Raw genomic sequence first — 25,348 nt, 5'->3', positions numbered from 1 at the left:
TATCTAACCTGAAAGCCTATTATTTTCGTAGGTTAATCTGATGAGATAGATGAGGGCCCCCCGTTACATTTTCGGGCTTTCTTATATAACATGGCAGATTGAATAAGGTTAACACGATAAAAGCCTTAGTTTCAATTTCTGAAGATCAATGGAAAAGGAGAAAATGTAGACAGAACAGAAGTTGGAACAACATGAAGTAGATGGCAGGAATGGAGGGGAATGCGTTTAGTGGATTTATGAAGGAGTAATATATAACAAAGACAAATCTCAGAGCGAGTTATAAACAGTAGCGGTAACACAACGTGATGCATATATGCCATTTGAAGGAATTGTGTATTTGTGAAGGAATCTGACTTCTCGTCGACAACCATGATTGTCACACGTTGATGAAAGGTAAACACCTTGAAACTCGAGTACGTGTGTATCATGTGTTGAAGACGGGGAGGATGACTCCCCTTCACAAATACTGACAGGACACAGATAGTGTGTCTATAGCCAGTGGGAGTAGGTGTCTTCCTGGGGCTACAAACTACAGTAGCATCCACCCTTTTGGGTTAGCCATATTCAAATGGCATATATGCATCACAATATATAACAAAATTAGAAAGAAAAAAAATCGGAACAACATATTATGGTGGTACTAGTCAGGGAAAATATATAAGTAGTTGGCCAATAGGTACAGTGTGGACTTGAAGGATTAGCAATTTTGTAGGATACAACATAAACAGGCCATGCAATGATGAGGCCATTGTAATTATTGTTGATGTAGTCTGCAAAAGGGTCTCATAAAAGCAGCTCTTACCATCTGCCAGTCCTAACTCTGTGTGTGTGTGTGTGTACTTATATTAAGGGCATTGCTATACATAAATGCCTCACACTAGGAGGGACTCTTAAAGTCAAAACTTTTGATTAAGAGTCATAAATACATCAGGACAATCTCTACACACTGTAAGGGGTACAGTAGGGTGGAAAGCAATTCCGTCACCATCATCAACACCAACTCCAACTTCACCTCAATTTCTATCATTATTCTCATCATCATCATCACCATCAGCTCCATCCTCTTCATAACACCACCAACATTGTCACCACCATCACCAACTATAATCTTCACCTCCACACACCCTTACCATCACACCACTTACAGTCTTGAATCAATCAGTCTGGCAACCTTTCTGTCCATTTGTCTGTTTTTCTGCCAATTAATCTCTCTATATAAAGAGCAATTCCTTGTTATCTAAAGAGTCCCTGTTTTGTCTTTGGATATTAGGAAGTTTATTTTGTTGACTCATTGTTTTTAATAAAATATACCAACACAGAGACTGGTACTCTGAGTTCCTTATCATAAATGGTATTAACATGTTCCTAAAAACGGGTTATCCCTGGACTTTGCACCCTTTCATTAAGTATTCCCACCAACCACCTATGCACCATTATTCCTCAAAAATATAATTTTTCAGCTAAGAGTATTCTTATCCCCTGCAAGAAAATTATCATCATCATCATTATCATCGTTTAACATCCGCTTTCCATGTTAGCATGGGTTGGACGATTTTGACTGAGGGCTGGCGAACCAGATGGCTGCACCAGGCTCCAATCTTGATTTGGCAGAGTTTCTACAGCTGGATGCCCTTCCTAATGCCAACCACTCTGAGAGTGTAGTGGGTGCTTTTTACATGCCACCGGCACGGGGCCAGTCAGGCTGTACTGGCAACGACCTCGCTCGAATCTTTTTACACATGCCACCAGCACAGGTGCCAGTAAGGCGACGTTGGTAACAATCACGCTCGAATGGTGTCATTTAAGTGCCACTGGCATGGAAGCCGGTTAGCCGCTCTGTCAATGATCACACTCGTATGGTGCTCCAAATTCCTGAGAAGTATTTTATCTGAAGATTCAGCAAAAGGTTGCACTTTTGGATAAACCAGTAGAGAAAGCCAACTTGAATCAACATTTCAGATTCAACTTGTACACATATTTACCTATCAATAAACAAACCACTGGTCTCAGCTAATTAGCAATTAATCTATTTTATAATTAGTATGAAACTAAATGTTTTTCTTTGAATGATATTCTAAAAGTTTTTAAAAAATACTGTAATGTATCATGTAGACCGATTTTGTTTGTAGTTATATTTTTTATATTTATAAACTTGTGTGTGTGTACTGCTCTGAAAAAATCCCTGAATTATGGGCAATAACATTTCTTGACATTTCCTTATAAACAAATCATTTTTTAGCTTTGAACTTTCAAATGAAAACTCCCTAATGCTCAACTAATATGTATTTACCTAACCCATGCTAGTATAGAAAAACAGACATAATGAATGAGTTGTAACATTCTAAATTAATCATTATTGAATAATTTTTTTTTTTTTTTTCAGACTTTGAATATATTCCAGAATATTAAACTTGGACATAATTATGTGACCCTAACTCTAATCACCATTGGATTGTAACTACTCTATTCGGATATTACTTGTATATGATCCAGCCTTTGCTAGAGGAATGGCTATCCTTACTACTTGTGAAATTTAAAGTCAGATGTACCTGGATTATCTAAAAACAATGGAAAGTTACCTTGTTCAAACTCAAGAGGATTTGGTGAGTATTCTTTTGTTTTTTGGAGGATATTTACAGAGGAAAGATTGAGATCCATAAAAGTAACTTTTAGTTGTAAAATATCGCAAAGGAAAAGAAATAAAAATCATTTTTTAAATAACTTATTCTGTTGCAAATTATAATCACAACCACTGATGCTAAGGGTCTGAATCACAAGGTCATGAGTTCAAGTTTTGTTACAGGAATTATTTGATTCATAAGAAAATCACATTACTCTACTTGCCTCAGAATACCTGACTGATAAAACAGTTCCAGTTCCTTAATTAACAGTTTGTTAATGATAGGAAGAGTATACAACTGTTAAACCAATTATTCAACAAATATGCAAATGTTCATTTTACAACAGCCATCACACCCAAATATGTTTCATTCCTAATTTCAGTGAAATTACCAAGAATAAAATCCAAAATTGTAATCTTCAGACACTTTTTCAAGTGACATAAAGCCAATACCCTGAAAGGTTTGCCAAGAGAAATGATTTCATTTTCAAATTTTAATACTGTTCATACATTAGCAATCTTTTGGCACGATCTGACATTTTTCTTAGATTATATTAGAAGATAGGGAAGTATTTTAATTTTCTATTTTTAAATTCTCATTTTGATGCAGTCACTGTGTTCTAACCTTTTACCAAATTCATATTTCTTCTACAAAAATGGCAAGGAATTAGTTGAATGTCCACATCGTGTAGTGATGATGGGTAAATCAGTCCACTTTATTGGCATTAACTCTTTCATTACCTACTTTGCCACTTCTTTTATTTCCCATCTCTACTTTGTTTCTACCAGTTTCAATTCCTTGACTAATTATACTCCTCAAAATCATTATTCTTTGAGTTCCACCAAATACCCTCTCAAACATCATCCCATCTGCTCTCCTCAACACAACACAACTTTTGGATGTCTTGTGTGCCAGTGTTAGAAGTATAGAGGTGTCCAATTCCGATTCCCAAGAAGAAAAAATATCTCCCTTGTCTGCTAATTTACATTGTTCTTGACTCTTGTACTTTTGGAATTAACAATTGTCGTGCCAGAAGCTGTAGATTAGCAGAATTGTTAGAGCAATGGACAATCAAGGCCTATGTTGCCTCACATGTTTCTAGATTGATAAATTAAAGTATTAGATGAGATCTGGGGTCAAATTAACTGACTGCTGACCTGTGTCGAGAGGCAGTGAGCTAGCAGAGTCCAGTAGCACTGCCTGAAGGTCTTCCTGAATATGGGTCACAAAACCACAATCATTTGCATATTGCAGCCACAGGACCATACTCTACAGGATTTTGGTAGTTGTATGAAACCTCTTGATGTTAGCAAGGTTGCTGTCTAGTCTCAAGCCCACTGCCACACCACTGCTGTCCACAATCTCATCTTTGAGGAGCCTGGTGGCACACATTAAAGAGTATTATTGCTAGTAGCCAAACCTGCCTCACACCTGCGGTTGTACTCATATCCTTCTGTGGTCACCCAATCAGTTATCCCAAAGTGGAATTGGTAGAATATATTCATTTTTTGAGAGAGCCAAACCTGAGGACCTCCCATTACAGCATCCTTTGATGCAGCGTTAAATTGCTTTGGAGAGGTTTACAGAGGCTATAAATAGGTCTTGACATTGCTCTTAGTGCTTGTCTTGAAGCTGCTGGTCTTTGAAGATCATGTCACAACACACACACACACACACAGACACGAACATACTTGTAACCTCTTATGATTCATTCACACACACACTCATACACACTTCCTCTTGAACCAGATCCAGTCGGAAGAAAGAAAGAACAATTTTTACTATTTCTTGAATTTCTTGATTTCTTTTTCCTGTGCTCATCAAAACTAGTTTTAAAATTACTGGAATGATATATTTTTTTATATGCTCTACAAACAGCTTCAAACTTCAAAACCCCGTTATGAAACCAATTGTTGTTACACAGCTGTTTTATAAAATGTAGAGTATGAATGAATCATTTGTTGAAATTGTTTTTTATAAATTACAAAAACAAAACAAATTCAGTCAGAAGCTTTTCTAATGTCCTCACTGTATCCAATCATGTTCAAAGATCTGCCTCATCTCCTTTTAATCCATATCTTTTTTTTTTTTAAAAAGATCTCTCAATGATAAATATTCATCCCACTGTTGATGGGTGATAGACTTAATCCATTATCCAGGTAAACACCTCCACCACCACCACCTCGGGTCTTTTTGGCAGAGGAGTCCACTCTGTTGTAAGCATTCAGGCCAGGCGTCCTGTCTGGCAGTACTTCCCTCCCTCCTACCTGTCTTAGAGGCCCTGTAAATGGTCAGTGGTACTGCCTTCTCATAAACAATTTCCATATCAGAGACAGCATTTCCAACATAATTGGAATAATTTTCTCTTAATATTTCTTATAATTTCCATGTTGTTAAACAATATAAATTCCATAACTTCTGTTCTGGACATTTGTTGAATTTCTGTTAAGTCTAATTTCTAATCTCTTTATGAAATCATTTTCTCTCATCTTCAACTGAAACTCTTCTTTGATTCCCAATATCCTCAATACTGCTCAAAAATAGAAATAAAAGGTGTTTACTTGGTCAGGAAAAATTCTGACTTACAAGCACCATCTGATTGTGGTCAATGCCAGCCCCCTCTGGTCTCTGTGCCAGTGACACATAAAAAAGCACCCACTACATTCATGGAGTGGTTAGCGTTACAAAGGGCATCCACCTGTAGAAACACTGCCAGATCAGACTGGAGCCTGGTGCAGCTTCCTGGCTTCCCAGACCCCAGTCGAACCGTCCAACTCATGCCAGCATGGAAAACAGACGTTAAACGATGATGATGATGACTGTTTAACCCTGAACATAATTTTTTCTTCTTGTTTGTATATCGACTCTCAGAAGTTTGTTTTACCCTCACTTGAAATCCTTTTCTAAATTTTATCAGCTCTTCTTTATTTCTTTCCCTAAACATTGCTAAATACTCTTCCCTAAACTTTAAATATAACTTCACCAAGAACGTTTACAAAGCCAAATATAATGGCTACTGTTGTTTAGTATTGAAGTAAAATATCTAAAGCAACACAATGATTTGTTAGTTTGTTTCACCATATCGGAATTGAATACTTTCATGGTTTTCTCAATCTTTTATTTCTTTGAAGTCAATAGTGTGTGTGTGTGTGTGTGTGTGTGTGTGTGTGTGTGTGTGTGTATATGTATGTATATATGTGAGAGAGAGAGAGAGAAGTATCATACTGCTGAATGAAGGCTGTTTAACCCTTTAGTGTTCAGATTATTCAATCAAACATAATGCCTATTGATTCCCATTGATTTTAATTAATCATGCATTATCTCATATCTTCAAGAACTTGACGGTGTAATTACTTAATGTAGAATAACATTGTAGGGTAGGTGTGAGAGCCTGGATCTGGTCAGTTTGAACATAAAACAGATTAACTATTTTGGCCGGATATGGCCAGTTTAAATACTAAAGGGTTAATACCCTTTATAGTTGCTAATGTGATGGTACATAGCATTATTTTTGTTTGAACACATTGACTAAATTGAAAAAGCAACAAGTCAGAATTTATAATATTCCAATAAATATGGTTACATTTTTTACAATACATGGATATTTATCTATAAAAAGTACATTTGAAATTTAAGAACTGAAATGACATTTTATCTGTTATATCCAGTTTTGTATTAAAATTTTTGATATTGGTTATTAGTAAAATAATTACAAATTTTTGTTTCTCTGTTCTATCTTTGCCTTAACGAATACATTCATGGTTTTATTCAAAACATCCTAATCCAAATACCATAATCTGTTGAATTCCTAATCGAAATTCTTTCTTACAACAGATTTCAACATTCCTCCCAATTCTGCCACAGTTAAGATCTTTGTTCATATTTGGAAGATGCAAATTAAATGGCAGCCACATCTTGGTCACTGTTGTTACTTAGCACCAAGTCAGCTCTGATCAAGCAGACAAATTTGATATCAAAGGAATCTTAACCATGACCATCTCATCCAGTCTTTCTTGTCATCCAATTTGTCATTTTTTTCTCTTTTTGAAACAATGGATTGTGTGATTTGAGAAAGATTTGGCTGCTGTTTCTAGCAGGTTGCACAACCATGGAGGAGAATCTACTTCTTGTCATATCATGTTAGAATCTGGGCTGGCTTTACTGAATGGCTTTTCATCATTTTAAACCTTTACCCTTCATTCTGATGTCATTCTCTCTCTCTCTCTCTCTCTCTCTCTCAACACGTTCTTCTTGTTATTCCTAATGTATATATATTTCCTCTTTTTTTCCTGATTTTCAGTGCTCTTTTATTCTAGTCTAAGAAGGGTCACATACATCTATATCAGTAGATTCTATTGTCTCAGTCAGGCCTTTACAATAAGGAAAAGTTACAGTATAGGCATAGATGTCGCTGTGTGGTAGGAAGCTTGTTTCCTAACCACATAGTTCTAGGTTCAGTCTCACTGTGTGGCACCTTGAGCAAGTGTCTTCTACTATACAGCCTTGGGCCTACCAAAGCCTTGTGAGTGGATTTAGTATGTGGAAACTGAAAGAAGCCTGTCATGTGTGTGTGTATTTCTGTATTTACCCCACCCCCACTGCTTGACAACCAGTGTTGGTTTGTTTATGTCCCCCATAACTTAGCAGTTTGGCAAAAGGAACCAATAGAATAAGTACCAGTCTCGGACCTGTAACCATTGAAGGATTTTTTTTTTTTTTTCAAAATGATTTTTATACTTTGAGACAATATTTTCATAATTTCCCTTGACAGTAATATCAATGGTAATGACCAAGAATTTAATATCCAAGGGAAATAGATCATGAAATATATTAATATCCTCCTGTTGATGTATCTCATAGTTTCCTTGGAAGTGAGCCATTCATTAACAAAATGTCAGCATTTCCATTATTTCTCCTGGGTAGCATGATGAAAATGAGATATACTAAAGAACAGAAGAATGCTAATGGGTTCTGCATTATCATTGTTAATAGAGAGAATACCTATATAGATGTAAATTTTTTGCTGTCATTTATTTTCTTCAAGAACCCCCCTTTTTTTTATTTTTTGAAGACCTGCTAAACTTGATTAGACCTTCTTAGATAAAGTTTTAGAAGACTACATGTGAGGTTGTATCTATATACTTGAGAGGCGGTTGGATGGAACTTACACTTGCCTCCTTATGAGAGCTCAAAATCTCTCGTGGAAGAGTCATCCAACCAAAGTACAAATATATGGGAAACTACCACCTGTATCATCTCTTGTGAAAGGTAGAAGAGTCCAGTTTGCTGGACATTGTTGTAGAGCTGAAAACGAGGTAATTTCTACTCTTCTCCTCTGGAAGCCATCTGCTCGCGATACCAGAGTGCGCACACTCTCCTACCCTGATGTAATCTCCAGGGATACAGGCATCCAGCGACGGGACCCCCATAATGCTATGATGGACCATGAAGTCTGGCATAACATAGTAAATTCCATTGTCTCGACCACGGTCGAACAATGATAATGATATACTTCAAAGCCGTGCTCCAGCGAAGGACACTGAAGATTCGGCTCAGTTGACTTCCTTTATTATATTTTCACAATAATTAGAAAATTTCATAAAACTTTTTAATTCTCTTACTTTATACCTAACTGTTGTCATTGTTTAGCCTTGAGTCAGCCCTGATCCAGCTGTCCTATAATTAAAAGCCTTCATCACTTAAGCTGAAAATTTCCACTCCAAAATTTCTACCTGTTTTATGTTTAAACTGGCCAGATCTGGCCTCTCACACCTACCCTATAATGCCATTCTAAAAATAGACAATCTTCAAAATCTCAAAGCTACGAGATTGCTTGTTCAATTCAAAATAATGTGAATAAACAACTTTTAAATTTGACAGGGTGATGTGAATGTTAAAGGGTTAAATGAATCGGTCCCCATCCTTTTTGTTCAAGATTTTTGCAATCATTAACTGCTCTCCCCTGGATGACACGGCACTGTTCACAGTTGTTACCTATTTTATTTCAATTCTACATCATACCAGTGCTGGTGGCAATTAGAAGAACCATCCGAACGTGGCCGTTGCCAGCGCCGCCCCGACTGGCCTCCGTGCTGGTGGCACGTAAAAAGCACCAACTGATCATGGCTGTTGCCAGCCTCACCTGGCACCTGTGCGGGTGGCATGTAAAAAGCATCCACTACATTCATAGAGTGGTTGGTGTTAGGAAGGGCATCCACTGTAGAAACACTGCCAGATCAGACTGGTGCCTGGTGCAGCCTCCTGGCTTCCCAGACCCCAGTCGAACCGTCCAACCCATGCTAGCATGGAAAGCAAGCGTTAAACGATGATGATGATCTGTCTGCTGGTTTAAACTTTTAGCCTGACCTTGCTATTCCACGTCTCGTCTCTTGTTAATTGATTTAAAAGTATGATCCAATCTTTGATTACAACTCTTTTACATCGATTCATTGTTCATTCATATCACATATCTATGTTGTTGTCTATTCACTATGAATTAGACTATATATATATATATATATATATATATATATATATATATATATATATATTTGTGTGTCTACACACACACACACATGATATTCACATCACTTTCTCAGCTTACTTAGCAGCCAACCTTTCACACAGTATATAACGTGGTACATCATACAAATGATGCTCAATTTTCCTCTCTCCATCATTTGCCAATAATTCACTTTCTTCCCTATATCTTCATACCATTCCACCTCTACTTAACCTCATTTCTGTCTCTTTTTTTTTCTTTTCTTTTTTTCATATACGAAGAGAGAAAACCTTTTGTTGTCACTATAATTAGTACTTATCAAATCTTCCTTTAACTCTACCACTAAATATGTCATGTAAAATCCAGAAATGTGTAATTATCTACTTCTTCCATAGTTTACTATTACTTAGTGTTTATTTATTTATTTATTTATTGTTTATTCTGAACTCGTTAAACGTGGCCTAATTCGCTCATTTGATCCATTCATGACTTGAACCATGTCCCCACCACTTACTTCCTCATAAGCTTGTATAAAACAGAGTGTGGGATTCTGGCAACAAGCACTAAATCAATAGCTGCAAAGAAGACTTGTCTCTCTCTTCTCTTCCAAATGTCTCACCAATCATAGGATTGTCATTTCACAAGTTGCTGCAAGCCCAAAACTGCATCTAACATGAAAAACACTCACTTCAAAATGGCTTTAGTAAATATGGTCCATTAAGATTTCTCTGTTGCATCTTATTTTTAATTGCAGAAAGTTTCCCTTTCATTAGCAATTATTTTTTTTATCAATTTAGATGTAATGTACAATGGGTTAGTAAATAGAAAAGATATAATGTTACTTTTCAAGGAATGAAGTGACTGGTTACACGATTCCACAGCCCTAAGTAAATGGAGAGAGAGAGAGAGAGAGAGAGAGACACGGACGGGCTCAGGCCTGTAAATTCAATTGTATTTTCAAGCTGAAGATTTGTCAATATTGGCAATGTAGGATCAATATAGTACAGGGTGGTTGGATTGGCAGCACTTTTGTTGGTGACATTTAAGACACATTGGCAAAAATGGTAGTCTTGCTGAATGAATTATTGAAAGAGAGAGATAGTTGGTAGAGAAGCAACTGGAATGCATGGCTGGAATTGAAGAGGAGAGATTTCAAGCCTTTCACTTACAGAACATTGTTGGTAATTTCTCTGAGTGAGTTCTAGGTTGTCAAACCCCTGTTTGTCATGAACTGCTATGTTGCACATGTCTTGGATATATTACTTGCTGATATGAAGTTTGGAACACTTGGCATGTATATGGTCTTTTACTGTGTAGCCATCAAGGGGTCAGCAATTAGTGATAAGAAAGGGTTTACTTTTGATGACTGATATAGCTTATAACTGTTACTAAGATTAAAAAGAAAAGGAAATTAAAGATTTCCAGATAATGGATCAAGTTATTTACAGAGTAGACTTAAGTATTTGAACATGAAACCTCAAAGGTTATATTTCTGGAGATACAATTACTAGAGAATTAGTTGGTAAAGAACGAAAGAAAGAAAATGAATCTGGTTATCTAAAGAGTGCTGATCAGATAGGATATGGAGAATTATAACTGTGGAGGAATGAGTCTTGATAACTGATTGAAATGTCTGAAGGAGGTAGAGGTTGAACCAGTGTCAGCTGTGAGTTCCTTGACAAATTTGAGGTACAGTTATATGTCAGTTCTGTCCCTAGTCCTTTTCTCTTCATTCTGCTATCAGTAAGTTTAGTGTTTCTTTGCAAAACAAATGCTTAGTGTGTATCATCATCATGTTGATTAAATGTTTTTCATTTGAACTCCAACAGGTTTTAAGTGTTGGTGCTTCACTCGTTTTATTCCATGAAGTAGATGAGACAAATCTCTGCTTGGATAAAACACCCTCTATCAATGTGATATTCTTAGGGGATTTGGTATCCTTTCCAACATCTAGGTAAACTGAGGTAATGAGGGATTAAGTATTTAACACAACGAAACACCTGCAGTAATTTGAACCCAAAACCTATCAGCAGGTTCAACTTATCTACTCAACTTTTTAAGCACCTTTTACCTTCTGTGTTGCCACAGTTCATCTTACTTTTGGGAAATAAGTGCAATCAGGAGATGTAACCTGCAATAGGTTACCATTCCAATCCAGAGGAAAGTTTCTCTTACATTATTCACTTAACATTATGAAAGCTGAGCTCTATGCATCAACTCTTAAAAACATTCTCAGATTTAAGAATAAACAAAAACAAAAACAAATTACACGAACGTATATAAACAGGAGATACAAATATTACAGGCATTCCCCCCCACACACATACACACTAACTAAACATAGATGCACATAGAGATATAAGCATGTGCAAATGAAGACACATACAATAGGAATACAAAATGGCTGACTGTTAGTAAGGAGAGACACACAAATAAGAAAGAAGAAAGCAAAGGACCACTGATGATGTCACAGAAGTGTGACGAAAGAACTCTGGCCGAAATAAGATTAAGATTAATGTAAAAAATAAATAACGCTGAAGCAAAGTAACACCAAATATATAGTGCGTGTGTTTTTATTGGCTAAACTGGCAAAATGACCATTCTGAAATACAATATTTACAGATTATGTTATACAACTCTTTCATTCCAAATTCACATTATTCAGGACATGTATACATCTCTTTAAATCTCACAGCAAAAGATATACTTGTCTGCTCTTTCGTAATTACCTTCCTAATAATATATCCCATTGTCTTTTAGTTTTCATTGTTTTCTCTTTTGTGCTACAATCTGTTAATTCAGAATCTATTCAGTGGGATTATATCACCCATTTCATATATTTTTTTTTCTTTATTACCCACAAGGGGCTAAACATAGAGGGTACAAACAAGGACAGACAAACGGATTAAGTCGATTACATCGACCCCAGTGCGTAACTGGTACTTATTTAATTGACCCCGAAAGGATGAAAGGCAAAGTGGACCTCGGTGGAATTTGAACTCAGAACGTAACAGCAGACGAAATATGGCTACGCATTTCGCCCGGCATGCTAACGGTTCTGCCAGCTCACCAGCCATTTCATATATTATAATTCAATTATATTACAAATGAACTTAGCAATATTGGAACCGTTTCTTACCTGTAAGAAGAACCAGTGTCTGTTGGTTTCACTATAAAGTATGACAGCTAAATATTTAAGACCTTGGATCATATGGTATGGCCTTCAACATTACATCTGATATACTTTCTATAATCTATTTAGATGGAAAATAGATATTAAACTAACTTCCCAGGTGTTTGTTCAAACACCTGATAGGGTAGCCTGCCAAAAGAACCGATATCAAATAAGAATTTATAGACTTAATTCTCACAAAATGTTGAAGAAATGAAATATAAAATAATTCTTGCCCCCTCCATCTCCCTCTTTCATGCTCACCTTTTGTTCATATCCAACAAATTTATTCTAAAATACCAATTACTTCCCTGAGTCAGTTTTAAGTAAACATTTGAATTAGTTACTTAAACTTACTAATACTGCTTCAGTCATTAAGTTGAGAAAAAAAAAAGCAAAACAAAGGATCACAGGTGCAAGAAAGAGATTTGTAAGGGGTTCTACAAATTTGTTACTCGTTAAATTAGAGGTTTACTGAAAACTTGCTGGTACATAGAGCAAGTCAGTATAGATATTGTCTTCTTAAAACATTGATAAAAATCTAAGTGGAGCAAATGAAGCTTCTGGTTTCATTCCAAACACAAGAAGAATGAGAGTAACAGAATGAATAGATGCACTTTTATTGTTGTTATTTTGAAGTTTCTTGAAGTAACATCCAGCTAATAAACTGGTATTATTTGCCACTTTCAATCTCTTTAACCCATAAAACTGAAGAATTTTAAAATTTTATTAAACAGTACAGGCGCAGGAGTGGCTGTGTGGTAAGTAGCTTGTTTACCAACCACATGGTTCCGGGTTCAGTCCCACTGCGTGGCACCTTGGGCAAGTGTCTTCTACTATAGCCTCGGGACGACCAAAGCCTTGTGAGTGGATTTGGTAGACGGAAACTGAAAGAAGCCCGTCGTATATATGTATGTATATATATATGCGTGTGTTTGTGTGTCTGTGTTTGTCCCCCTAGCATTGCTTGACAACCGATGCTGGTGTGTTTATGTCCCCGTTACTTAGCGGTTCGGCAAAAGAAACCGATAAAATAAGTACTGGGCTTGCAAAAGAATAAGTCCCAGGGTCGAGTTGCTCGATTAAAGGCAGTGCTCCAGCATAGCCGCAGTCGAATGACTGAAACAAGTAAAAGAGTACATTTCAATTTTGTAGGGTTACGTTAATGTAAAATCTCTTTTGTAAAGAAATGATTTAAATTATATGATTTTAGCCTTAATTTTCAATCTGCATCTATTTTCTTTAAGAAACATTGACAAAATAATGCTTTATGGATATCCTTTAGAATTCATGCTTAACATCATTTATATTTGTAGATTACTACATGTGAATATAGTTAGTTCCAGCCCATTTAATTTTTAAGCTATTAAATGTCTTGTTTCATGAAATATTTAATTAATATACTTACGGTTTGACATGCTGAAGATTTCTAAAAATGATTCGAGTATGATCGTTACCAGCGTCGCCTTACTGGCACTTATGCCTGTGCTAGTAGGGGTGCCAAGAGCACCATCCGAGTGTGATCATTGCCAGAGCAGCCAGCTGGCTTCCGTACCTGTGGCACATAAAAGGGCATCATTTGAGTGTGATCGTTACCAACGTCGCCTCACTGGCACCTGTGCCAGTGGCACGTGTAAAAAGATTCGAGCGAGGTCATTACCAATACCGCCTGACTGGCCCCCGTCCCGGTGGCACATAAAAAGCAACCACTACACTCTCGGAGTGGTTGGTGTTAGGAAGGGCATCCAGCTGTAGAAATTCTGCCAGATCAAGATTGGAGCCTGGTGCAGCCATCTGGTTTGCCAGCCCTCAGTCAAAATTGTCCAACCCATGCTAGCATGGAAAGCGGACGTTAAATGATGATGATTATTATCACTGACCAGAAATTTTAAGAACTTTCTATTAAATAAACAACACAATGAATAAATGAAATAAAATATGTATATTATGCATCTTTATTCCTTAATTTCCTACAAATGTTATGAGAAAATGATTACTTCCCTTGTATTAGTTATCCACTAGGGGACACAATGTATTAAATTTTATTATAGCTGATATTACCAGTATCCAAACTTCTTATTTACAAAGTATGAACAACTGGTTTGAGTAGATTCATCTCCAAATGCTGCAGAAGCCTGTCTGGGTGCATATTTTGAGTGACAAAATCTCTGCAGTCTGCACAGGATAATAATATTTACTTCACTAACTGCAAAATTATAGTCTTTACCTACCAATGTAAGATATTGACTTCATCTCTGACGGCTGTGTGAGAGCTGCGAGAGAGAATTGATTCTGTTGTCAAGGAGATAGGTTTCGTCATCAGTACAACTAAAACTTGTCAAACATCAACAATTATGTGAACATATAAGCATGAAAGTAGGCAGATTAAATATTTAGATAATATCATTAGACATAAATTTCAACAAAGCAAAATGTATGGGGATTGGAATCGTGAAGCATGTAAAAATTTCAATTAGTGATTCTTAAAAGAGTAAATTTCAGTTAAGTTACACCAGAATGTGATTGATGTTGATTGATGTAAAATGATTTGATTGATGAAGCACAAAAGACTTGGAATGTTTGGGACACATTGCAACTGTTTAATTGAAAAGAGAAATATTATTTTAACAAATCTGAAATAATTTATGACAACAAAATTAAGTTTAGAAAATAAGTATTATTTATGTAAAGAGCTCACACTAGCTCAAGTAGTAGGACTTTGATATGTTCTGAAGAATGACACTGATATCCGTTGAGGTTTTTGATAATGAAAATATTCATTTCTTTTTGTAAATATAAAAAGATGTTACTACAAATGACAAAACATCAAGAGAATTCATCATCATCATCTTCGTTTAACATCCGTTTTCCATGCTAGCATGGGTTGGATGGTTCAACCGGGGTCTGGCAAGCCATGGCAGCTGCACCATGCTCTAGTCTGATTTGGTAGTGTTTCTACAGCTGGATGCCCTTCCTAACGCCAACCACTCCGTGAGTGTAGTGGGTGTTTTTTACATGCCACCAGCACAGGTGCCAGGGGAGGCTGGCAAACGGCCACAATCGGTTGGTGCTTTTACGTGTCATGGATGCCAGTCAGACGGTGCTTTTTACGTGTCACCGACACGGGTGTGAAGATCTTTATTCTTGAACTGGTGTGCATGTAGCTGCAGTCAAAATGTTAGCTGGTCATTGTGTGTTGCTGTTGCAATTTGTTCATTGTGGTTTGCTGCTGATTGTGCTACTGTCTCTCGTTTGCTGTCTGCTCATTGGTTTTGTGTTGATTTAGTGCTTTGGTCAGCTGCAGTCTGCTGACTGATGTCAGTGGGGTTAACTGTGCTGAATATATATTTCTTTACTACCCACAAGGGGCTAAACACAGAGGGGACAAACAAGGACTGACAAATGGATTAAGTCGATTATATCGACCCCAGTGCGTAACTGGTACTTAATTTATCGACCCCGAAAGGATGAAAGGCAAAGTTGACCTCGGCGGAATTTGAACTCAGAACGTAACGGCAGACGAAATACGGCTACGCATTTCGCCCGACGTGCTAACGTTTCTGCCAGCTCACCGCCTTCACTGTGCTGAATATATAGTAGTAATTTGGCTCAGAAAGAAGTGTACCAAAGATGAAATTGTTGTTGGCGCTGATTCCAAGGGAAGTCTTGATTGGTCAGATTTTTTTAATGTTGTAGATAGCATTCTAGCAAATCACAAAATCAGATATAGTGATCTGTTTGCTAAATATTCCCGCTACAAATATTGTATTTTAAAGATTGAAGAATATTCATTGAATGCATTAAGAAAAAAGTGGAATGTAAATTCATTTGAAAGAGATAAAGCTATTTATAATTCAGCTCTGTTTATTATGGAAACAATGCATTTTGACAATTTGGTGTCTCTCAGCTTTTTAAATATGCTTGAAAGTGGTCAATATATGATAAATATATTTTCTATTTTTACTTATTTAATACACCTGATAAAGATGTGAAAGAGAGTGCAAGATCGAATAATTAATCTTGTTCTTTTTGCCAATGATTTTTAAGAAATGTAATTAGTGTTTGAAAATCTTATTTTGCCAGGCTCATCTATTTGATTATAAAACTGTTCATGTTGTTTTGGGAAATGAATCAGCTGATCTGGATTCTGTGATTTCATCTCTAGTTGAAGCATTTTATTTGTCTCGAGTGAGTATTATTTCATGATTGTTTCATTGTTTGGAGGACTTTTAGCTATGAAAACAGTTATTTTTGTATAGGACAAAATTTTCAACAAAATGTAACAAGTAAAAAAAAAAAAAAAAAAGCCAAAATAGAATGGAAAATGCTTAATTTGATAAATATTAAGAAAAATATTTTTGAATTTTGTTCATCAAGAAAGACAAAAGAAGCATATGTCTGATCTATCATACAATCTTTTCATTAACTATAAGCTTTTCTATTAGCATTTCTGAGAAAAGATAGTGCTCCAGTATGGCTGCAGTCACATGACTGAAACAAATAAAAGAATATATATATAATATATGAATTAATCTTTAAAAATGGATATTTCACATAAATTTAAAAAGAAAAATATAAAACACCAGGAATAAAAACATTTTGGTTCTTTAAATACACCGCATGTGTCTTTTCTGAATCTAAAAAGTGAAAAACTAATTTTCAATGATTTCATTCTCCCCTCTTAAGATGATTACAAGTAGATTTTTTCAGTGTCACACGCAAACAATGACCTACAAATTTTGCAAAAAAAAAAAAAAAAATTCTACATAATCACAATTTCAGGCTAAAAATGAACAAAGGAAAATGTAGGATTTTTAAAAATTTTTTTGCAGAGTCATAAATGAATGACTTTAATAAAAGATGCTGAAAATCCTGAGTAAATTGAATCAAATACAAAATGGCTTTTTTTTAAATATTTACAGACAAACAAAGCAGATGATGTGCTTATCATTCCTGTTATAAATATTTGCCGGAGAGATGTCCACTTAAGAAAGGCATTGCATCATGTGTTGAAGCAACAAGGAATTCTCTGTGATGATTTGATATATCGTGACGATGTTGACCTCCAGAAACTCCATTTCCATCAGAAGCTCAAGCTGACCCTTGTTGACCAAAATGTTTTGCCTTTAAAGGATGTTTCCTTGGAAGATTGTGTCATTAGTGTTATTGACCATCGTCCGAGAGAAAGACCAGAGTCCAGGTAAGAGTTAAAGCAATCAAATTATATAGTTAGAGTAAGCATGTGTCATTGTATAACCATAACCTGTGGTCAACATATAAGAAATACACTGAGCGTTGTTGGGTGATCATTGTCAGCTGAGAAGATGTGTGTAAAGAATAGAAATTCCTACTAAAAGTCTGTATTATTTTAAGTCTGCAATAATGTGTCCAAGTATTGAGAAATAATGTTACACAGGTAAAATCTTCTACAAGACAGGTTGCTTTGTTGGGCATTAACAGAACAATTTATCCTCCTGTCAGCACTAAATGACCAAGGAATTGTCTTGGAGATAAACTAGTTACAGATAATTGCAGAAACCAGTTAGAGTGCCTAATTTGAGGAATTGCAAGCAGACTGTAGTGTAATTGGTGTCAACCAATTCATGGCAAGAGATAGACACATGGCTGAAATCTTGTCAGTGAGTCTCCTTTTCTTTTATCTTAAATTGGTGTTTATAATGTCAAATATCACATGGAACTTCTGTAGATCTTGTTTATGAAAGACAGCATTGATGACCAATGTTAAATTAATGATTCTTCTTTATGAAGAAATTAACTTAATAATACTTTTATCAATGAATATTTTCTGAAAGTGGGTTCTATCAATGAAACTATCGCTGTTATATTTGTTAATTATATTTGAGTCCCATCATAATTTAAGGATGATTTTTATTGATTTACTCTCACATGGCCTCCATAGAGAATATAAGCATTCAATGAAGGAGATATATATATATATATATATATATATATATATATACACACACACACACACACACACACACGACCATAAGTTGTTTTACTCATTTCTAATAATAATAATAAAGAAATGAGTAAAGTGACTTATGGCCATCCTTATATATATATATATTGGAAGATTGACTTAAGTTTAATTTAATTTAATTAGGCTGGTTTACCATTAAAAAACGCCGAAACAATGCATTGTCTAAAGATGAACAGGGTAAATGTTTTTTTTAATTTTTCCTTACATATCGGAATTACTACTATTTGCGGTTGGAGCCCTGGCTGCTATTTCTAGTGGGTCGAACGGCCTATTGTAGCCGTTCCTCAATTGTTGTTGAATATATATATATATATATATATATATATATATATAAACCATGAAAGGAGCTTTCTGTGTTTGTCATAAATGAATTCATATATTGATATATATATATATATATATATTAATTTTTAATTTTTGTGAAAATGATTGTTCACAAAAATTAAAAATTAAAATAAATCATTTGACTCAAGATATAAGGGAAGTAAAGCAATTGGAACTTATTGTTATAAAATGATGAAAATAATTGTTAGAACAAAGATATATCATTTAATAAATGTCTCAAATGAATTGTTAAGATTATAATTTTTGCAGGGACTATTAATTTCATCATTTTTCCATCCATTTTTTCCCCCTCTGCATTAAGACCCATGCCAGCATGGAAAAACCAACGTTAAATGATGATAAGTAGCTTATTTTACAGTATTAACTGCTTCTATTGTTTATTTGCGTAGGCTGTAAAATTTCACACCTAATGAGATCACTGATGCTTGACCTTGCTTTCCATAACATTGATTGAGTTCAAGGCATCAGGCAGCTTCAACTTCACTCACCATTCACAAGTTAAAAGTACTAGAAAAACCTAGAAATCCAAAATATTTACGCAAAATTATTGGAGTTCTTTTGGGGGTGATATATTGACGGTTCATAAACTTAATTAGACTTAATTCATTCAATGTCATCATTGAATTTTTATTTTAGATGCTGGCATGAGATGCTGGATAGTTTGACAGGACCCAATGAGGCACAAAACTGTGTCAGGCCCCAATGTTTGCTTAGGTTTCAAAATTTTTTTGTTTGATGAAATTACTGAAAATCCTTTAAACATAAAAATTACCAAATTCCTTAACTTGTGGGTTCTAAATTATTTCTGCTTGAAACTTCAAATTAAGCTAATTAATGTGGAACATGAAACGATAAATGTTGATATAAAGCAAAACTTTATATCAGCCTGGGCCTTGTACCAAATGTATAAGGGGGGGGGGCAAATAGCAGCCGTTTTGTATGGGTGAACCTGCTTCTGATAACTCCGTTTCTCCCCCAGCATTGCATAATCTCTATACCAAAACAAACACACAGACAGTGTCAGTGCTCCCATGTAGCTATGAATGAGTCTTTCAAACTATCTAAATAAAAAAAAATTAGTCAGGTGGAACAAATGTAACTAAATAACAAGTTGATTGTTGGGAAGCTAATTAAAAAATATTGTCACCAAATAGCATAAATATAATGTATTATAATTATTATAATTTTCTTTTCTAGCTTGTGTTTAACTAAATATCCTCATTAATGACCTTGCTCTCCGTTTGGCTACCAGACTAATACTCTAATCTAAATACACTTCAGCTGTTGACTTTTGTCCTAATTTCACTTATAATTAAGCATGTGTACAACTTACCTACAAATGATATATAGAACAAGAGATTCCAGTTGGGTATTGAATATTTTCTTTTTAGTTAAATTTAGTTTTCATTGAAAATATTAGTGATTTTTTAAAAAAACACTTGGTATTGAAACTAATTTATCATTTACATAAAAACCACCCACACAGCTGTCATAACTCAGTCTTGCAAAATCCGTCTTATCAAATCTGTAAATGAAAGCATATTGCTGATGTGACCCCAAAAGCTTATCAACTTGTTAATGCTTCTTTCTATAACTCAGAATAAGATAAGAAGCGGAAACCCTCTTAAAAGGCATCAACACAGTAAGAGTCTGTGTAGAGTCTTAGGGTTTCTAAGATTCACGTGGTTTCCATAGAAGGATGTAAGGTACTCTACAGCACTCTCATCATTAGAGATTTCATAATCCTTGCTGGTTGTAGGTTCCCTATTGAAGAATTAGTCTTTGCCTGATGGTTCTTGGAAAGAAAACTCTAGGATGGTTCCACATTGACTTCTCCAAGCGAACTCAATACCTTTAGATAATAGGCCGTTTGTCAACATGACGAAAATGCTGCTGGTTAAATAGCAAGTTGCTCCTATTCTGAGGTAGCTATTTACACGTTGAAGAGCTTGATCATTTTCATGTGTCCTGGCTTTGAATGTAATACAGTGTTGAGGATAATATTTGGGACCCCATCCTCGGCTGCTGATCACTACCCTGGCCACTTAGCCATCCATGCTCTCAAGCCCTATAGTGTATTGATGGTGAAGCTGAGGTCATCTGTAAATGTAGTATTTAAAAACTGAGTTTCTGCATAAACAGTAACCAAAGTGTTTTAAAAAAGTGGGGAAAAGTATTAAAAATGAGAGATATCTATTTAAAACAATTCAGTAATTATGAAATATTAATTCAATATTCAGTTCATTTTATGAACAAGATATCCATTTTCCGGAAGTCATATTAATTTCTGATTATTTAAAAAACATTTTTCATAATTAATATCTTTATCATATGATGTTTCTTTCCTAATATTTCTTGTTTTACTGATTCTTCCACTCTGGTCTAAAAAATGAGTTTAGTGAACTAGATTTAGAAAGTAGCATTGTTTTGACCATACTACAAAAAATGGTGATGCAATTTCAAAAAATAAGAGAACTGGAATTATGGTTTTCCTTGTCTGTTACATTGCTAATTATAGTGATAGGATCAGCACCACCACCACCACCACTACCACCACCATCCATTATCAGTTGAATTATTTTGCCTAACATTGTTATTTTCCCACCTCACCCTATCACCATCACAAATACTAGGCTGCTGATAGCGATAACATTGATATAATAGGTTTAATAGAAACAGTAACAAAAATAGTAATAATAACTTCAATTACATGTCATTGATGTTACTATTACTGTTTTTATGTTTTTTTTCAGCCATTTCCCCCCATTTCCAACAGGCATTCATTGAACAACTGAGTTTTTTTTTTTTTTCTACTTTTACAACTATGAATCAGGAAAGCAACAAAATCTTGTTATAAATCAGCAAAACAGAGGCATTCTGAGTTATGATCCCTGCTTTCAGGCACAAAACAGTAATTGTTAAGGTTTCACTGCAGACCTTAAACTTTGTTCTTGTGTCCCAACAATGCTCATTATTTGAAGTAATAGCAAAAAAAAAAAAAAGGCAGCTAAAGTCTGGACTGTGAAGCAGGGAATTGGCAGTCATTGGACTGACTGTTTTTATGATTATTTGTTGTGAATACCCCAAGTTCAAATCCCATTGAGGTCAACTCTGGTTTTCCTCCCTTTGGCGTCGATAATAAAAGTCTCAATTTAAGGCAACAGATTGGTGGACGGAATTGTAAAAACATAGGACTGGATGCCTTGTTTTGGCTGTTTGAGTTCTGAATTTGAATGTATAGCGAACTTGATGTTTAACATGACCATCACCTGGCACCTTAGGTGCCTTTAACAAAGTTCGCTCTGTTGCAAAGATTCAGTCCAGATTTCAAGTCTGACAAAATTTTCTGCCTTCTTTTCCATCAAGCTTTGAGGCCCTGTAACATGTTGGAGCTACTTCTTTGCCTCTTCACTGGAGGATAAAATAAATAAAGAATTTGTTTTCTGTGAATCATTCATGGTTTTAAATGAGATCAGGGTGTTTAGTGAAAAGTACTTGAGAAATATTTTTGTTCATTTGTGTAGGTTTTTTTTTGTATTTTTTTCGGCAAATAAATTATATTTGGATACATAATCATTACATTTGATGATAAACAAAAGTTTCATAATGGAAGTTTATCTTGTGGGTGCTTTTTGGAGTTAGGTTTGCTTTATTGTTAAATGATCTTCTACTTGTTTCAGTCATTGGACTGTGACCATGCTGGGGCTCTACCTTTAACAGTTTAGTCAAATAGATTGACCCCAGTTCATCATCATCATCGTCGTTCAACGTCCACTTTTACATGCTAGCATGGGTTGGACGGTTTGACTGTGGGCTGGCGAACCAGATGGCTGCATCAGGCTCCAGTCTTGATCTGGCAGAGTTTCTACAGCTCGATGCCCTTCCTAACGCCAACCACTCCGAGAGTGTAGTGGGTGCTTTTACATGCCACCGGCACAGGGGCCAGTCAGGCAGTACTGGCAACGACCTTGCTCGAATTTTTTTACTCATGCCAATGGCACAGGTGCCAGTAAGGCAATGCTGGTAATGATCCCGTTCAAATGGTGCCTCCTACATGGCACCGGCACGAAAGCCAGTTAGCTGCTCTGGCAATGATCACGCTCGGATGGTGCTCTTAGCACCCTACTAGCATGGGATTTTTAAATGGTAATTGTTCTGTTGGTCTCTTATGCTAAACCAATAAAATGAGATGGAAACAAACCAACACCTGTTGTCAAGCAATGAGGAAGACCAACAGAGGACGCACACTTTCACACAGTTTCTGCTTACCAAACTCTCTCACTATAGAATAAGACACTTGCCCAAAGTGCCAAGCAGTGGGACTGAACCCAAAACCACATGGTTGCAAAGCAACTTTCTTAACCATACAGCCATTAAATAAAAAAAAAAATTTAAACATGTTTAGCTCCAATATTAATCTAATAAAAATGATTTTTCTCCACCACCCCTCCCACCGTTTTCGTTTCTTGCCTAAGTTTGAATATTCTGACATCCTATCCAGCTTTGTAATGGAGCTTTCTATTTTAAGAAAAACAATTAGTTTAATGATTTTCTTTATCTAATTATTTTATCAAACATGCTATTATTATAAACACTTATTTTTGAAATTTGTCATTTAGAATAAAATTAAGTATGTGGTATTTAAAAAAAAATTTTTTAATACTTTTGTAATATTGTTCATGAAAAAAGAGAACATTTTCAAAAATAGTGAAGGAAAAATATTGTTTCTTGTTAGGCATCAAAATTAGAATAAATGTAAGTTTGTTGAGGTAAAGTCTTGAACAATATGCGAACAATGTCGTTATTCCTTTAAGAGAAGATAAAATAAAATATTGGACCATGAACACTAGTATCAGTAAAAGTATCACTAGTATCAGTCCTTTGTAACATCTTAAGAGATTGACAACTGAAGAATTAATTCAGCTGAAATAATTTTCAAAATTCTTCAATTCTTCAAATTCTGCAAGAGAAACTTTTAGCTATTTCATACTATTCCTCCCCCAATCATAATTTATTTTATGTTGAAAATTTGCCTCCAATGAGAATCTAATTCATAACAAGATATAAGGAGTTACTTTTTAATTTCAGGTTGCCTTTTGTTTTGTCTGTATCAGATAAAATATTTTTGTTTTGTAATCTTGTTTTTGTGTAAACACAACGAATGCTTAGTGAAGTGTTTTTGAAGTATCTTAGCATGTTTTGATTTAATAAACTCAATCTTAGAAAAAGATACAGTAATTTTTAGTAGATTGCTTATTCCGTCTTTTATTACTCCATCAATGTCTAATATTTTTATAGGAAACTTTTCTATTTTTCTGTTGCTTAGTTGTTGCTTATTTGCAGATTTCAAATAATCTCATTAAAATAATTCCCCTTCTCACAGTTTCATTGAATGTAAACATCTATGGATTCTTTATAAAATGTTAGACATTTCTTTTAATGTTTCACAATGCTGTGATTATATTCATAATGGTAGAAACAAAAATAATCACTCCCCACTTTCCACCTTGTACTTCTGAAGATGTATATAAACTCTGTGTGTGTGTGTGTGTGTGTGTGTTCATGTCATTTCGTGTATCCATGCACGTTAGGTTTAGCTTTAAACTTACTGATTTCATTCTATTGATTTCTTACATTAATACAAAGCCATACATTTGTAGGATGATTGTAGAGTAAAAAAATGTGTTATTTTATCAACCTGGATAGATGAAAGCCTCTGTGTGTGTGTGTGTCTAATGTATGTTGTATGTATGAGGTGTGTGCATTTATATATATATATATATATATATATATATATATATAGACAATTTAACAAATAAAACATATGCATACATACATATATGTACATACCTACATCTATATGTATATATACATGCATATATGAGTGCAGGACACCACAAATAAACGTAGAACACAACGAGAAACGAAAACATAAAAACAAACAAGGAAACGGACTTTTTTTAACAACGGAAAAACAGAGTACAAGACAAACAATACAAGGAATATTCCCCTTCATCAGCTGCCCCTGGTTCGACTCAATGCATGTACGCATTGAGTTGAACTAGAGACAGCTGATGAGGGGGAATATTCCTTGTATTCCGAATGTGGCCATAGCCAGCGCCACCCTGACTGGCCTCTGTGCCGGTGGCACATAAAAAGCACCATCCGATCGTGGCCATTTGCCAGCCTTGTCTGCCACCTGTGCCAGTGGCATGTAAAAAGCACCCACTACACTCATGGAGTGGTTGGCGTTAGGAAGGGCATCCAGCTGTAGAAACTCAGCCAGATCAGAATGGAGCCTGATGCAGCCTTCTGGCTTCCCAGACTCCAGTTGAACCGTCCAACACATGCTAGCATGGAAAGCGGACGTTAAACGATGATGATGATAATGATGATTTTTACACTTTGTTTTTTTTGCTGAGTTTTTTCTTGAGAACACATTCTTCGTGGAAAATAGCGATTTTGACATCTATATCTAGCATATAGACTGTCCACTTTTACTGGTTAGTCCTATAAATTTTGTATATATATATATATATATATATATATATATATATATAATGTATGATGTGAGGTGAATGTGGTCTGCCACAAAAGCTTTTGACTCTTTTGAAAAGTGTTTATGGAGCTGCCATGACATTGCCTGCAACATGAAGATACAGGTGTAGAGTGGTGCCACAATGCTCCCTTGCCTCCCCTGTGGC

General features: G+C 35.4%; 1 protein-coding gene across 4 annotated transcripts in view; it reads left to right on the top strand.

Annotated features, from left to right (window-relative positions):
• The window catches only part of LOC115219795 (protein prune homolog 2), a 204,046-nt gene that overhangs the window by 36,060 nt on the left and 142,638 nt on the right, over positions 1-25,348 (top strand). For all 4 annotated transcript variants that reach the window (XM_036509782.1, XM_029790061.2, XM_029790062.2 and 1 more), the window contains exons 2-4: positions 2,384-2,603; positions 16,379-16,483; positions 17,218-17,495. In XM_036509782.1, coding sequence (XP_036365675.1) covers positions 2,544-2,603; positions 16,379-16,483; positions 17,218-17,495 — 443 coding nt within the window. In that variant the 5' untranslated portion in view covers positions 2,384-2,543. The remainder of the gene's footprint in view (positions 1-2,383; positions 2,604-16,378; positions 16,484-17,217; positions 17,496-25,348) is intronic.

This window comes from Octopus sinensis, linkage group LG15, assembly GCF_006345805.1.
Source record: "Octopus sinensis linkage group LG15, ASM634580v1, whole genome shotgun sequence".
Lineage (NCBI taxonomy): Eukaryota > Metazoa > Mollusca > Cephalopoda > Octopoda > Octopodidae > Octopus > Octopus sinensis.
The sequence above is the reverse complement of the archived record's forward strand: the minus strand, read 5'-3'. Positions and strand labels throughout refer to the sequence as shown.